Source organism: Xiphophorus maculatus, chromosome 23, assembly GCF_002775205.1.
Source record: "Xiphophorus maculatus strain JP 163 A chromosome 23, X_maculatus-5.0-male, whole genome shotgun sequence".
In the NCBI taxonomy this organism is placed as follows: Eukaryota; Metazoa; Chordata; class Actinopteri; order Cyprinodontiformes; family Poeciliidae; genus Xiphophorus; species Xiphophorus maculatus.
In genome coordinates, this window is record NC_036465.1 from 2985231 (window position 1) to 3001686 (window position 16456).

At 39.0% G+C, this 16456-nt stretch overlaps 1 protein-coding gene across 13 annotated transcripts in view; it reads left to right on the top strand.

Moving 5' to 3' along the window:
* The window catches only part of rapgef2 (Rap guanine nucleotide exchange factor 2), a 103031-nt gene that overhangs the window by 75172 nt on the left and 11403 nt on the right, over positions 1–16456 (top strand). For 9 of the 13 annotated variants that reach the window (XM_023328806.1, XM_023328812.1, XM_023328808.1 and 6 more), the window contains 13 exons: positions 2577–2708; positions 6814–6991; positions 9575–9711; positions 11090–11248; positions 11538–11690; positions 11777–11941; positions 12081–12188; positions 12280–12483; positions 13820–13928; positions 14034–14310; positions 14478–14635; positions 15808–15822; positions 16165–16405. In XM_023328806.1, the coding sequence (XP_023184574.1) occupies positions 2577–2708; positions 6814–6991; positions 9575–9711; positions 11090–11248; positions 11538–11690; positions 11777–11941; positions 12081–12188; positions 12280–12483; positions 13820–13928; positions 14034–14310; positions 14478–14635; positions 15808–15822; positions 16165–16405 (2036 nt within the window). The remainder of the gene's footprint in view (positions 1–2576; positions 2709–6813; positions 6992–9574; positions 9712–11089; positions 11249–11537; positions 11691–11776; positions 11942–12080; positions 12189–12279; positions 12484–13819; positions 13929–14033; positions 14311–14477; positions 14636–15807; positions 15823–16164; positions 16406–16456) is intronic. The other 4 variants (XM_023328807.1, XM_023328811.1, XM_023328818.1 and 1 more) reach the window with 2 other exon arrangements.

A 16456-nucleotide genomic window follows, 5' to 3' on the forward strand; every position in this document is an offset into this window, starting at 1 on the left:
GTTCTGTTCAGAAATCTTAATAAAATGTAACTTTAAATAACTTGAAGTGTTATCTCATAGATTCCTGCGTGAATTTCCTGTCAACTCTCAACCTGAGTATTTTGTATTACACTGTAAAAAACTGCGATGTGATGAAACTCTATTGGCTCATTAATGGAGAGACAACAGTAGATTCATCAGCGTTGCCCAGCCAGTGGTAATAACGTGGAGGCTTTCACATGGCCGTCCACCAGCCGCAGCCTGAGGGGGGTTAGCGACTGACTGGGTCCTCCGGTCGACCATTTTGGTTAGTGCAGCCAGCCAGATAATTAAACGTGATGGAAATCTTTGACACACTGTAATCACATCACACCTCAGTGCTGCGAGAGCTCCACTGTCTGGCTCCCAGTCTCTTGTCGCTGACACAGAAAGGCACTTTTTGAATTGATACGTCTAATTTTTCCACATTTTTCCCTCATAGCAGCTCAGAAATAAACAGCTCTGTTCAACGACTCTTCCAAGATCTTCAGTTTCTTTGTCACTTTGTTGGCAGACTTAAGCAAAACCAGCCGCCGGTGTGTGAAAACCTATTCGCCAACATCCAAAAACCCCATAATGAAGTCATAATTAAAGACCTGCAATCAGAAACTCAACTCGGTGTTTTTCTTTTTGTTTGAATCCCTTGGTCGTACCCATTTTAAACAGCTGGTATGGAAAATTAGCCTGTTTTTATGTTTAGGGAAAGATTTAAACAAAAAAATATATTCAAAGACTTTAAACTCAAACAGCTTGGAGGAGACTAAACCAAATCTTCTCCAGATGTTTAGATCTGGTTCCAACTTTCCAGCCTCTTGATGAGTAAAGTTGGTTTATTAAATCAAACCAATTTGAGTTTTTGGGGATTTAAATCTAAAATTAATGATCTGCCACAGCCAAAAGTTAGGTTTAAAGGGGCTCAGAGGAAATGATCCCACTTCCAAGTATTAAATAAATAAATATTTGGTAAATAAAACATATGGAATATAAAATATTCACATATACAGACACCATGAACCAGTTTCTTCTCTCCCCGGTTTGATTAATCAGATATGATGGATTTATTTAAAAACTACTAACTTGTAAACAGGGAGGAAAGATATGAAAAGTTGGACTGATATTGATATTCAGAATTAGTTTTGCTGTTGTTTAATAACCCAGCTAAATTAAAATCAGAGAAAATCACAAAGCAGTTGCATTTCTGGAGGTTCTAGGTCTATTTGTCTGTTTCTGGTGTATTTTAAATTTCGGGGTCATCTCCATAGAGAAATGGGTTGGCCCATTTGCACTATTTTTAATTACAGCTGCTACTTTATGCAGTATAAATTACTCAGAGGGGTTTCCCCCATTACTGTTTCGTGTTTGTTTAGTTTATTCAGCTTATGAAGCATTAATTAGAGAATTTTCTTCTGCCTTAAGAGTATTTTTTTTCTGCATTTGAGCACCGTTTTAATAAAAATACCCAATTATTTTCAGATTTAATTTTGACACTATAATAGCTATTTTGTTCAGAGTTTGAGCCCCTGGAGAGTTTATTTTGTCAGATTTGTTTCCCTTTTAGCTTTACATAATAGCAGGTTTAGTGAACTCTTAAATTGATGACTTGATGCAAAATCAGGCAGGCACAATTATTTTTATGTTGTTAAAGTTTTAAAGTAATATTCCTTTTTGGCGCTTAATGTATTATAATACCAAGTTGTATATAAATAAGAGCTTTTTCAGAATCACAGATTTTTGGGTTTTTGTTCTGTTGATGGTGCGTAATTAAGAAATGAATTATTACCCAGTTTTTTGCTGTTATTTTTAATAAATAAAGCTTAGAATGACAAAGTCTTCTTAGGGTCTTAGAAGTACATAAGTCTATTGTCCCAGTTTCAAATATGTCCAGATTTACTTTACAGGTCTTAAAACTATTTAATTCAAAATGACTTAAATAATCCTAGAGGGAAATCAAATTTTGTTACGTGTATAATTTTTTTCAAAGACTTACTGTAGATGCTGATAGTTTTGGGCAGGGAGAATCTTCTGTAGCAGTCTGTGTTGCAACGGCTGTGATTAACCTTTGACTAAACACACCAGAGTCTCCATTTTTGTTTACATTTGTGAAGAAGAAAGTTGCACTCAGTATCTTTTTTAGAGGTTTTTGTGTAATTTCCTTTAGTGGTTCTTGGTGCAGCGCCACCTCATGTGAGGAGGGGAACAGGTTGCTCAAAGCGTTTATTTTGTTTGACACAGTTCTGTGTGAAAGAAAACCACAGCAGCTAATAATGTAACAAATGTTGCAGTTTTGTTCAAACCGAGTCTACCGGTCTATCAGATGCAAAAACAGTTTAGAAGGTGTAAAAGTTAGTTAGCCCAGCTTTAGAAGATCTAATTCAACCTCATGAAACTTATAGAAACCCAGCATAAAACCATCAATTTCATCTTTCACGTCCCCACACACCGGAGCCAAGTCCGTGGCAGTCAGCATGTGTGTTAGCGCTCGACCAGAGGTGGCTGCTGGGCTGACCGACACTGACCATGTGTGTGTATGTTGTGTGTATGTATGTGTGTGTGCGCAGCTCCCTGCAGACTTCAGCAGACTGCACCTGGCTGACGGCTTACACCCACAGGTGACCCACGTCTCGTCCAGCCACTCAGGATGTAGTATCACCAGTGACTCTGGAAGCAGCAGCCTGTCAGACATTTACCAGGTAAGGCCTCCGCTCACTGGCCCTGGACCCCCAGCCAGGCCCGGGTAGTGTAGAGTCACACCAAGGATCTGAACTTTCTCACTTTTCTCTGAAGAATTCCTTAAAATAACATTTGAGTATGAATGAAATGAACCTTAAATATGTGCATAAATGGAATGAGAATCAAGCTGAAGTTGGAAAATGTCCTCCTTGTGGCAAGCTGACATCCATCCCTGTGTGAATTCTCCATAATCTTTTTAAGCAGAACATTTTTCCAGCGTAATTCAAAGGTTTTGCTGGTGGAGCGGCTACAGACCCTGACAGCAGACTGGCGCTGCTCTGCAGGTGGTGAGCAGACAGGCTGGATGCTGCCGAGCAGGTGGTCCAGCTCACATCCTGCCTGCTTCCATCTCTGCCTTTTCATCACTTTAAAGCCAGAAGCACACAAGTCCTGCAGAGTTGGCAACTCTTATGATATAACTCTGACTAAAATCTTTCACTAACCTTGCTGATTTACCTTTTCCTCATGTTCAGACGCTACATGAAGCCTAATAAATTTCCGTAAAATAGTGGTGAACTAAATATCCAGCTTAGAGGGACACACATCTGCCAAATGTCATGACTGTAGACTTCCCACAAAACCTGAAGCTAATCCTCTTAGCGGCACACAGCCGCCCCATCGGACCTGCTGCATTCCTGTTTGTTTGTGTCCCTGTGACTTCGCTCAGGGCCACACTCAGTCACATTCTCTATGTTTATCCCAGACCTCTTGCTGGTTCTGTTCTGGTTCTGGTTGTCGGGATGCGGCTGAATGTTTTCATCATATCACAGGATTCTGTGTGTGGATGTCAGGCCTTGTTGTAGATGACTGCAGCAGGTTAAACAGGCTTTACTGTCTGTAGTCCGGTCTGATCTGGGTCTCAGTGCCATCTGCTCACAGCTCTGGGAAAGGATCTGGGTTTTCCTCTGTCACAGTCACCAACACTGTCCTCTGCTTTTGTCTTCCTCTTGTAAACTTTTAACACTTTCCTTAAGTTTCTTCCTTTGTTTTACCTTCTATGTTTGATTAATCTCCATTGAACTCTTGATTCATCTGTTTTCCCCATATTTGCAGAGTTGTTGGAAATTATGATTAAATTAAAAATGATGACCTATGACTATTAAATAGACAACTGTTTATTAGCCCATTTAGTAGGCTTTTTATCGGTCCAAAGGTGAATCCTGTTTCACCCTTCACCCTCGACCTTTAGCTGTTTCTATAAGGTACATTGTCCCAGTTGTTTCTGTGTTGTGTAGTGGAGCCAAGCTACCAGACAACTCAAAAATAGAAATACTTTAAGTTTACATTATTTATGACACCAAATCCACTACAGTAATAATAGTAACAGAGATCAAATGTCCTAATTTAAAATATTTTAAAATGAAACCCCCTATTAGATAATATTGATTCATAGAGATGGACCAATATGAATACTTGGGCCGATATTTGACAATATTAAATTTATAATCTACCTTTTCAACATCATGAAACAACAAAATAAACATTGTTGGTTTATATTGGCCTAGTTTTACCTTACAGAGCAATACTGCTATGTTAAAAAAATGACTAACAAAGACTGATGTCATAATGACGTATTGAACATCCCTATTTAATAAATTGATTTTAATTCATGTTGACCATCAAAAACAGAAAAAATGTCATATTTCTGTATATGGTAAATATTTTTATTTTTACATTTAGAAGAACATACCTGATATAATGAGAATGTTTGTTGATTAGTAAACCTGTTTTGAAATGGTTGTGCATTATAATGTATTTTTCTTGGTATATTGTAGACCTGGACAATATAATATCAGAGTTGCAAAAGGCGTCTTGGGTCCAAAATATTATGGGATTTATTTGCCTGACTGTTACACTAGCCTATTAAAGTTGTCTTTGGCCAGTTGGATGGACTCTTCACTGGCCACACCTGAGTGGTGTATCTTTAATGTTTAACATGTCAAAATATGTATAATATAATCAACATCAACAGTTTTCAGCAACAGTCTTTCATTTAAATATTTTCTTGATCTTGTGCAGCTATACTATATTGGCAATATTGTACTGAAAAACTAAATACCTGTGCATTAGATTTATTTCTCTTTAGGGCACATTTGGTCCTCTATATTTGTTCTTCCCTAACAAGCTTTAAAAGTAATGTAGATAAATGTAGATGTCTCAGTCCTCAGTGGAGTTTTAATCCTCTCCTAAATTAGGTGCCAAGAGGGGAAGTGAAAACCCTCGGAAACGACGAGCTGTTGGGGTTATTCAGGCTAATCAACTCCTGAATTTAAATATTTTTCCAATTAATGTGTTTTTAATGACATGATAAGAACTGTATAGTCTAGCTTGTATTGTTCGTAGATATTACACTTCTAATTGTATAACCCTTACCCATTTCAAAATATTTTACTATCAGAATATTTTAAACATGTGTCTTTATATATTATATTATTATATCTATTTAAAATAGAAGAAATCCATAAACACTAGTGTCGTATCAGCTTCCTGGAAGACTCCCTTCCCACTTGCTCAGTAGAATATTGTACCCACTACCTGCATAAAGTGGCTGGTTAACCATAGAAAATGGGATTCAGCCTAACTGCTGTGGTCAGGTCCTAATGATTTAAAAATCCAAAAAGGAACTATCAATTGTTTTGATTTATTTGCTGATTACCTAAAATGTGTCATTCCTTCAAAATTCTGACAACTTGCCTTTTTATCATTATATGAGCAATAGCTGAAAATTACAACATCTTCCTCCTACATGTGTAAGATGTCAGGTTGGTGATGCTACTCCTTTTAGTTTGGTTGCTTTTCCAAGGTTCTCGGGTTGTAAACAGATAAGCATCCTGCTTAGCGTTTTATTAGTTTGATGCTGTGATGAGAGCTGCTGAGCAGACTGGGAGCAGGTTATTGATGGGAGCTCTGAGTGGTCGAACAACATGGCCTCTCCGCTGCAGCTGCTGTAAAATCCACATCCTGGGACTGGAGTGGAGCGCCCCCACATCATCGGCACGTCACTGTCAGCATGGCCGACTGTTTGTGTGTGAATAAATCATGATATTGGTCCTTTGAAAGCATTGATCCAAGAATAGCCTGTATGAAATATTAACAGCCCGCTGACTCCTAATGCTCACTGCAGGTTTTTGAGGTTTTCATACATGCTTAATGTGCATAAGAAAACAAAAACATATCATTTTAGCGCAGATTTTGTTCAAACTGTAGCGTACCTGGTGACCTTCCAATTGCAGTAATGTAGACACTAATGCGTAAGGCTCTCCATCTTGCATCCAGCATCATCTCTGCTGACATCAGTTTGGCTCCGCCCACCAGATTTTGCACCAATGGAGGCCAAATGGCCAGTCATACGCTGAATCATTAATGAGCCTTTTCCACATGGCGTTTGAGGAGAAACGACTCAGTACGTCTGAGCATTAAAAAATGAAAAGCAGAGCGGCAGTCTGGGAGGCGACAATGCGTCTGGCTCGGAGATATTGTGGACAGTTTGCTCAAGCAGCCTGTTCTGCTCTTGTTGTTAAAACTGCTAAAGCTGAACGGCGTTTTGTGGTAAGATTTCTTGTCGGGTACCATCAGAACTGATGTTTTGTGTGGTCCAGAAGAACTGATTGCAGCGCTCAGGCATGGGTATCTGCGCCACGTTCTCTTATCTCAGCTGGCTGTGCACATATTTTATCTTTTGCTTTCAAGGAACAGGATCTGGCTGCAAGGCAGGCTGTGGACTTCTGCTCAGGGGGGAGGAGAGAAGAAAGTTAGGATTTAATTAGCTTGTTACTATGCATAGCAGCCTGTTTGATATGCCATCTCTCTCTCATACTGTATTCAATGCCTCATGTCACAAGACGGTTTGAATCTCGGTGTTTGATATGAAACGAGACTTTGCAGATGATGTTTGTGCTGGAGAACAGCTTCAGCGTGCGTGTCAGCTGTGAAGCTTCTGGTCATTAATTAAATGACGAGTGTCCAGATGATTGCTTCAGGTTGATCTCTGATGGAGTCACAGTGTCCCGCAGCGCGCTTCTCGCTCCACACATGTTCAACTTCTGATCCGTTTGTTCCCATCAGGCCACAGAGAACGAGCCAGGTGACATGGACCTGAGCGGCCTGCCTGAGACCGCAGTGGACTCCGAGGAGGACGATGACGAGGAGGACATCGAGCGAGCCTCCGACCCCCTGATGAGCCGGGACATCGTCCGGGACTGCCTGGAGAAGGACCCCATGGACCGGACGGATGATGACATAGGTGAGCCACTGGGGGCGGGTTTTACTTTTACATTTTCAATCCTGGAGCCACATGTCATGTCATTTTTCATTTTATATTTTTTTTATTTCATTACTCAATAAAAAATATGAGTAATTCATGTCAGATTTGCACCAATCCATCTTTTTCACTTATGATATTGATATCTGAGGTTTAGTATCGGCCAATACCTATCCGATACTGGAAAACTGTTCTGAATTGTTTTAAAACATTTCTTTTTTAAAACACAGTTTCACTGAGTTCTGAGCATGAGGTCACCCAGAGCACAAAGCATAGAATCAGACTGAATAGATCTTCCCTTTGTCACATTGTCACCGATACCCAATCTAGAATTGTTTTCAATATCAGGGCCAATACAGATACTAATATCACATCAGTGTATGGCTTGTTGAATAAAGGAAATCTTGAATGAAATGGAACAGAAAGAAGTATAAACTTATAAGCTCTGCTCCCTATTTACAAAGATAAAACCAGATATTCAGCTCAGATGACTATTGCAGGTATATTTCAAATAAACAATAAAAAATATACAACAAAACATTAACTTATTCAATGCCATATTGCTTCATCATAATAATTTTCACATTTTTATTAATTGCAGAAAGAGGTTTTTAAATAGTTTTATCTCACTGTCAAGATTGTCGCACATAAACTGGTACCTTTGACTGAAATGCATCTTTGATCATCGGAGTCCTGAATCAACATTTTGTACATAAAATTAGTGAAACTGTAAAAATTGGGTTTGTGTGATCTCTCTATCCACTTCCACTTATAACTCTTAACAGTTCTCAAATATTCGGCACAATATGTTACATATGGAACAATTAGTGACTCATACAAACTACACAAGACCTTTTTAATTAGTAATTCTTACTAACCCTATTTAAAACAGCAAATTTTTTTATTTTAATTTTTAGGTGATTTATATAAGATTTCCATGACAAATATTCATCAGTGAACACATCTAAACACTTAATTAGATGTTCTTAATTAAGTTTTTTGGTATCCCAGGCATTCATCTCCTTTTCCCAGTTCGTAATAAAGCCACTTGTTATTCAGATGAGCCACAGTAAACATCCACGGCTGTGATGTTGGCTTTCGAGTAACTCTCAAAGCCACATCAGGCTTTTCGTATCATATCCCTTAAAGCTATGACTCAACTCCAGCTCTGATGATAGGCGTGTTTAAAAAACGAAGTACACAGAGTCGGTCGGGGCTTAGCAGCTGATGTGGACTTTGGGTGAGGATGATGCATTGGATGCAGAGAGAGAAGGAGCAAGCGCCAGCCCTTCCCCCTCTCTCCATCCGCTGATCTCCCTGCTGCGCCCCCTTTCCTCCCTCCCTCTGCCGTGAGGCTTTTCTAGGTCACTCCAGCACATCCTCTCGCCTCACCTCTCCCAGCGCATTAAACTTTCAGCGATATCGCAGCTTCACACACAACGCTGTTGCCATGCCAAGCCTAGGTCAGCCGGTGCACTAGACTGCTGCTGGTCCAGACCCAGGCGGAAGATTTTCTGGATGTTTTTCTTCATTGACAGTCATTAGTAATACAAGAGAATAATTACGGCTTTTAAGCAATTATACATGTGGAGTTTACTCATTTTAGTTTTAATTCTGTTTATAAAATATTACAATTAGTATTACAAGGTTCGTCCTGGAGAGATACTATGTTAAAGAACAAAACTGGCATCCATGTAGGTGTAGCTCAACACTATGGACTGATTAGAGATTCTGATGAACATTTTTACTATATTTCCACAAATATCAAAAACCGAAGATGCATGATGTGAACTGAATGCTTTTATTTTAAATAAAAAGAAATAATGATCCTGCTCCTAAGTGATTATTTTCATTTTGCTCCTTTTAGAGTGGTACACAAGCTGATATGAGAAAGTTAATATCTGCCCTAATTTAAAGCAAAATCTTTCTATGCTGATTATAATAAAAGTTTGGTTGTAAAAATACAAATATTTTTATATTGTACTTAACATTTTCCATTGTAAGAAAATTATGCCAATAGTAATTTTACACTGATTAATAATCAAAAGTTTAATAAATAAATTTGTGTCATTCTTAAACTGCAGGTGAGGGCCACAACAGGCCCCGGGGCCATGCTTTGCACACCCCTGCCTTAGCATATCTTGTCACTGGGAACCTGCCGATGCTTTGCACTTGTTATCATAGTTGGATAGCTGGTTATGCATGTTAAAAAATAAACTGTTCTCAGTTGTTCTTAGGAATTTTTCTGATTTTAATCCAGCTTGAAGGAATGATGAGTAGTAGAATCTCAAAAAGTCACAGTGTGATTAGTCGGCCATTATTCTTGGCCTCCCTCGGATGATTATATCAATAGATTTGATATTTTGTGCGAAGGGATTCCTCTGCTGGCTCCATGATGATTGTGGTGACGATCAGGTCTTCTTGTCTCGGTGGAGGGGAGGTGCTGGAGCACGCTGACCAGCAGCTCTGCTTCCTTTCTCTCTCCCATCCAGGAGTCAAACCTCTTCCAACGTTTGATGGTTTTCTTCTGAACATCCCGTCTTCTCTTTTTGTCCCTCTTCACAGAGCAATTACTGGAGTTCATGCATCAGCTGCCAGCGTTTGCTAACATGACCATGTCGGTGAGGAGGGAGCTCTGCGCAGTCATGGTGTTCGCCGTGGTGGAGCGAGCCGGCACCATCGTTCTCAATGATGGAGAAGAGGTTTGTGTTGCTGCATTTTTATTCCATGTTCTTTGTCAGCTTGACCTCTACACACCAGCAGATCTTTGTTCCTCTATTGGATGTTTTTTCTGCTCTATTAACCCTGAATTGTTCAAGTAGTTTATCTCGGGGTCATTCTAGGTTCCCTGAGGCACCCAAAGCTAAACAAGCATTTGGTTTGGGTTGCATATTTTCAATGCACTGCACTTGAACAAAAGGATAAAGAATTTATCTCGAAGGGCTTGATTCAAGAGTAAATGAATGCGTTCAGAGAACTTAGGCTTTAAGCATACTGTTGCTATTATTGGTTGTCAGATTTGGATGAATTTGTGTAAAAAGCCATATTTTTTCTCTAAAAATATATAGTTTTTGCTCTAAATCAAGCATGCAATGGTTGCAACAATGCTCATTTAAGATAGCTTCTTCCCACAGAAGAGCGCAAGAAACCATCTGTTATTCTGCTTTCTTTTTGATAAATGGCTTTGACTCATTAAGGGACACCAGCTGTTGAAAATCCAACCATGTATCGCTTTAGTTTGTAGGTAAAGAAACCTATAAAGCTTCTTTCTTATATCTAAATTAAGTCAAAGTGCTGTTCACATCAGTTTATAGAATAAATGAGCATTAAATTTACCCTAAAAATAGTAAACAATTGTGTAATAAAACCTTAAAAAGAGCAATAATTAAAAACTATAAGTATGCACAGCATGTAATATTGAAAATAAAATATGATATCATTTAAGACATATAAATCTGAGCATGTTGTATGTATTGAATTGGTTTCTCCATAATTTATGTATGTAGTTTTAAAACACATACTGTGAAAAGAATGGGAAAGAGATGACTGCAGCGGTCAACAGGGATTATGGCTAGAAAACAAGTTTGTAAAGATGTTTGAATTTTAAAATTTATTTTAATAGTAGAAACCAAACACAAAAACATTATTCACACAATTGAAGAGATAAAAAATGGCCACATTTTACATATTTTTCATTTTACCACTTAATCCTATTTTATACAAAAAGAAAATGAACTTTTTCTTGCCGAAAATGCAAAAATAGAATTTTCTTTTGTGTCCGATACATTTGTAGCATCTTCAAATGTATGTAAAAATATACTTCTAACATCAACACAGCCCTTGACTTACTGACACTCAAATTGAACATGTTTAAAAATAAAGAAGGTTTATTAATCTTAGGTGCAAAATATATATATTTTTTCTACAGTTATGACTTGGTGTTCTTTTAGCCAATGGTCTTTCCCAGTTAACAATAAATTGATTACTAAATTAGTTGATTATTTCAGTAATCGATTCATCACAGGTAATTGTTTCAGCCCTGAAATGAAATCTGAAGTTGTTCCTGTTTTCTGGCTGCAGCTGGACTCGTGGTCGGTGATCCTGAACGGCTCAGTGGAGGTGACCTACCCCGACAGTCGGACAGAGATGCTGTGCATGGGGAACAGCTTCGGTGTGTCTCCAACCATGGAGAAGGAATTTATGAAAGGCGTCATGAGGACCAAGGTGGACGACTGCCAGGTTGGAACCCAAATTTGAGTTGATCTGTCACACTCTGCTAGCATGAACAGGTCCATTTCCTTTGCATTTCAGTGTGCAACACCTGGCAGGAGGCCTGTCATCCTGCATTATCATGTCCCACTGTGCCCCACTTGTGCTGAAATGTTTGCACTCATGACACAGAAAGTTGCTTGCAGCAGTAGTAACCCCTTATATGTAGAGAAATCATTAAGCTGAATAAAACATTTGTTTTGTTAATTTGTAGAAATATCTCCTACTGTGGTAAAGTGAATCACCTCCTTTCTTTCAGTTTGTATGCATAGCCCAGCAGGACTACTGCTGCATCCTCAACCAGGTGGAGAAGAACATGCAGAAGGTTGAGGAGGAAGGAGAGATCGTCATGGTGAAGGAACACCGTGAACTGGATCGTACCGGCACCAGGAAAGGACATATTGTCATCAAGGTGACACCTCTACCGTCAAACTTCTGCAGACGTTCAAGTTTTGCTCGATCAACTTGTAAACTTCAGTCCTCATTCTGGATTATCAGGGCACGCCTGAGCGTCTCACCATGCACCTGGTGGAGGAGCACTCGGTGGTGGATCCTACCTACATTGAGGACTTCCTGTTGACCTACAGGACCTTCCTCTCCAGCCCCATGGTCGTGGGAAAGAAGCTCCTGGAATGGTTTCACGACCCAAGTCTCAGGGACAAGGTATGGCCAGCAGGGCGGAGCTGTCCTCCTAATTAACTTTTTGATTGCAATAAAATGCTTCTGTATTGGTTTTGAATTTGGTACCCTGTAAAGTTGTTGCCATGGATACCAACAAGTGCCGGTCATGTGATTTTCTCAGGTTACACGGGTAGTCTTGCTGTGGGTAAACAATCACTTTAATGACTTCGAGGGAGACCCTGCCATGACTCACTTTCTGGAGGAGTTTGAGAGCAATCTGGAGAAGGAGGTACATTTCTTCAACAAATGCAATGAAAAATGAGAGAAATCCATATTTCTGTTATATTTTTAATCCCCGCTTCTTCTTTTTTTTTTTACAGAAAATGTGCGGGCACCTCAGACTGTTAAACATAGCGTGTGCTGCTAAAGCCAAGCCACGGCTGGTGACGCTGACTAAGCCGTCCAGAGACTCTCCTCTGGCCTTCACCCTCCTCGGAGGTCAAGAGAAAGGTTTCTGCATCTTCATTGATACCGTGGAGCCAGGGAGCAAGGCAGCAGAGGCCGGACTCAAGCGTGGAGATCAGGTGACTTTCACATCAAAGACATTGGTGAAGTCTGTGTTGTGTTGTGGTTTTTGTTTGAATATTTTCCAGGTTTATTTAGCCCTCAGGCATTCTCAAAAGCTTTTTAATGTCTTTCTCTTGACAACTGTGCAGAACAATTTCAGTCAAAGTGATCTTTTTTTCCACTTGAAGCTCATTTTTCTTGTGAAATTGGTTTTGTATTTATGACCTAACTGGCATTAAAAGGCTTCCCTTTGAGAAGTCTCAAACTGAACTCTCCAGTAGCTGCAGGCACCCTGTAGACTTTCTCCTTGCAACTTGACATCCCAGCCAGTTTCACACTCTGCAGGCCTCTCAGCTGTAAGCAAAGGCTCTTAATCCTCGAAACCATCTCACAAGTGTCTGGGTGTGTGTTAAGCCCTCTCAACACCAAACATCCTCTGCAGCTGTTTCTCCCAAACGGAAGCAGAAAAGCTGTCTTACTTGGTAGCATTTACCCTGTTTACACCAGTCACACTTACCATGTTTTACCCACTTCATCCTGTGATTCAGGACCTTCAAACTCACAGCTTAAGTGTTATTTTAGTTGTCACAGAATCGGGACATGTTGCAGACAAAGAGATCTAGGCTCTGCAGCTTGGTGCTCTCAGAGCATCTCAGACATTTTACAGCTTGTATATGACATTTCATAATATATATGTTTAATTATCTAATTGTAATGCAAATTTTTAGCAAACTTTTAACATTTTTGCCAAACAGAAGATGCGAATTATTCGGGTTTCCATCTATTAGTTTGAAGTGCAAACGCAAAGCGTGATTAAGTCAGATGTTGACATTAAGAAGAGCTGTAATGAAATGGCTTTTTAGAAAAGAAAATTTTTTCCAAAAATTACCTACTTTGTTTTTTTTTGTTATTTGCATCAACCTTTTCTAATGTGATACTTACATCTTTTGCTCCTCACTCATCTAGACTCTTTGTGCCCCAAACCTTCAGTTGAAGTTCATGGTTCAATGGTTATAGGGCATGGGAGTTTGTTTTTTCTTTTTTCTTTTAGCAATTTTGAGATATTTATGTTTGTAATAGTAGGACAAAAAGGGTTAGGGATTAGTGTCAGTGTGTTGATAACTGTTGTTCTCAGCTTGCTTCAATTATCTAAAAGCCACATGATGCATACGTGGAGATCAGCTGCATCTTAGTTAAGATTTCCTTCTTGATGAGAAAAGCTAACTGATAGCTTAAGGTTCTCAGTTGGAAAAAGCAAATTCTGGTCTTTGTAACTTTATTATGATGTTAAAAAAAATTGCATTTTCTAATTATGTTAAAGTTCTGATTTATTGGTTCTGGTTCTTTCTGCAGATCTTGGAGGTAAATGGACAGAATTTTGAGACTGTCCAGTTCAGCAAAGCCAATGAGATTTTAAAGAACAACACCCACTTATCCATAACTGTGAAAACAAATCTTTTAGGTAAGTTTTTAATGTCTCCTATTAATAATTAATCTAGTCTTTCTTGGAAATAAAATGTAACCTTTTCAGGCAGCTAATCTTTTGACCTCCTTGCTTTCCATTCAGTGTTTAAGGAGCTGCTAACACGGCCAGAACATGAGCATGAGTTGGACGGGGATGAGGAACACGACAGGAAGAACGGTGCGCCTCATCTACCAAAAATCGGGGACATTAAGAAGGGGAGCCGTTACTCCATACCGGACCTGGCGGTAGACGTGGAACAGGTCATGGGGTTGGAGAAAGCCAGCAAAAAGGCCAAGAGCAACACAGTGGGAGGCCGCAACAAGCTGAAAAAAATCTTTGATAAGACCCTCACCAGCATCCTGCCCCCCAAACCGTACAAGTAAGAGATTTGACATTTTGAAAATAATAAATCAAAACATATTTTTACTCTCAAATACATTAAACACTCAAAATAGGCTGCAGTTTTCACCACAAATGTCTCCCTCTGCTTGTTGGTGACAGAACTGCTCTCTCACCTTCTTCCCTCTGTTCTTCTTGTTTCCATAGCGACGTTTGTGTAGGCCAATCACAGGATGACAGTATAGTGGGGATGAAGCCGTCCAAGCAGATCCCAGCAGCTCTGCCGGTCAGTGGGAACCTGTCGTCGTCGAACCCGGACCTCCTGCAGTCACACCACCGCATCCTCGACTTCAACAACCAGCCTGGTGAATATTCACACACTGTGGGGCTCAATGTGAGACTTTGACTCAGTGGCATCAGTGTGTGTATTTATAAATCCTTTAAATACTTCTGAGGTTTAGCACGTGCACCATGATTTAAAACTAAATTCTGGAGGGGATCAAGATGAGCAGGAGGGATTTATTTGAAATTTTTGCTGTATGTTTCCTCCAGAAATCTTATTTTTATATCTAGAATATACTAAAAAGTCAATAGAGCTGTAGCATAAGTATTGTTCAGTGTTGCAGTGACGATACCACTTGCAGTAAATCGTTGTTTTTTTTTTCTTTAAAGTTTTTCTGTGACCTTTGGTAAAAAAATTTAAAAAAAAAACTTAAATAAATCATCCAGAGATTACAATCTGCTGAATTATTCTTTTCATGATGAGCTCTGATCTCCTATCAGCAAATCAGATGATAGCAAAAAGGCTGCATCATTCAGAAAATTGGTAAAATTTATGATCTGGTACTATTTTCAGTCTGTAAACTCAAACTCAATGGCATCTAATTTGATGCTAATTTTTGAGGAACATGAGCTCAAACATGTCGAAATTCATAGTGCGAATGACTTTGTTTCTGTTAATTATAATGATTTTCACCTTACTGCTAATAACATCATGTCCAATAATAATTAATACAGAAATATGGGATTAATAGAAAGTATGTTTAATACCTGCTTAAAAGTTTTTGTTTTTAAAATATACTTTTAGTTTGATAAACTAATTTAATCAAAATGCATATTCTAATTTTCTGAATATGACTGTAAACAAAACCAGCACATTATTTTCTTTTTATTTGTTGATCGAATTGGAAGAATAATTTGAATAGTCCATCAGAGCTCAAAGAAAACAGAATATTTGAGTCAGTCAGAAAAACCTTGATCGATTAATCTCAGACTTTTAGGTTGAATGTACAGTTGGCATTCACACCATTTATTCCAGCCACTCTAAGTGATATCAGACAGCCAAGTATAGCATGGGCTGCCAAGGAAATACTTTCTTCAAAATAGTTGAAAAGTATTCCTTTTGCACAGATTTAATTTTAAGTGAATTTAGTGAAATGCAGTGTTTTCATAATATTTTGTAGGTCTTAATAGGGGTAAACACTCAGCATATACAGTACATAGCAACTTAATTCCATCATTTGTTTTATTATTTCAGTACCGGTCATCCAGAGTGAGTACTTCCTCTCATTATTCTCCTTCTCAGCCATTTCTTCTCTGTCATTCAGGAATCTCTTAGCAGCTGTGATCTAGTAAATAGACATCCAAAATCAGTTGCACATCTTTTGGGGCGACAGATAGGTGATTTAAATGGTGAGATGGTGCAGAAAAATCCAGTTTTTAACCTTTGGTTTGGGTGTCATAATGGTGTACGTGGTGGTTTTTAAATCTTTGGGGTGTTTCTTTCTCTTGAACACTCAGAAACACTCTTGAAAACCAACAGTCTCTGGTGTTTTCTGTTTTTAACCAGAATAATGTAGATATTTGCCTGAAAGCAATAATTTTATGTCTGTAGATATGTCAGACCAAGTGCTACGAGTATTCAAGGCGGACCAGCAGTCTCGGTATATCATGATTGGGAAGGACACAACGGCTAAAGAGGTGGTGGCCCAGGCTATCAGGGAGTTTGCTCTGACTGCAACGCCAGAGGCTTATTCTCTATGTGAAGTGTCTGTCACACCGGAGGGCGTCATTAAGCAGAGGCGCTTACCAGACCAGCTTTCCAAACTAGCTGACAGGATTCAGCTAAGTGGCAGGTAAAGATGTCTTAAATTTGACAAACTCTAAGAAAGAGGAAAGCTTTTCTT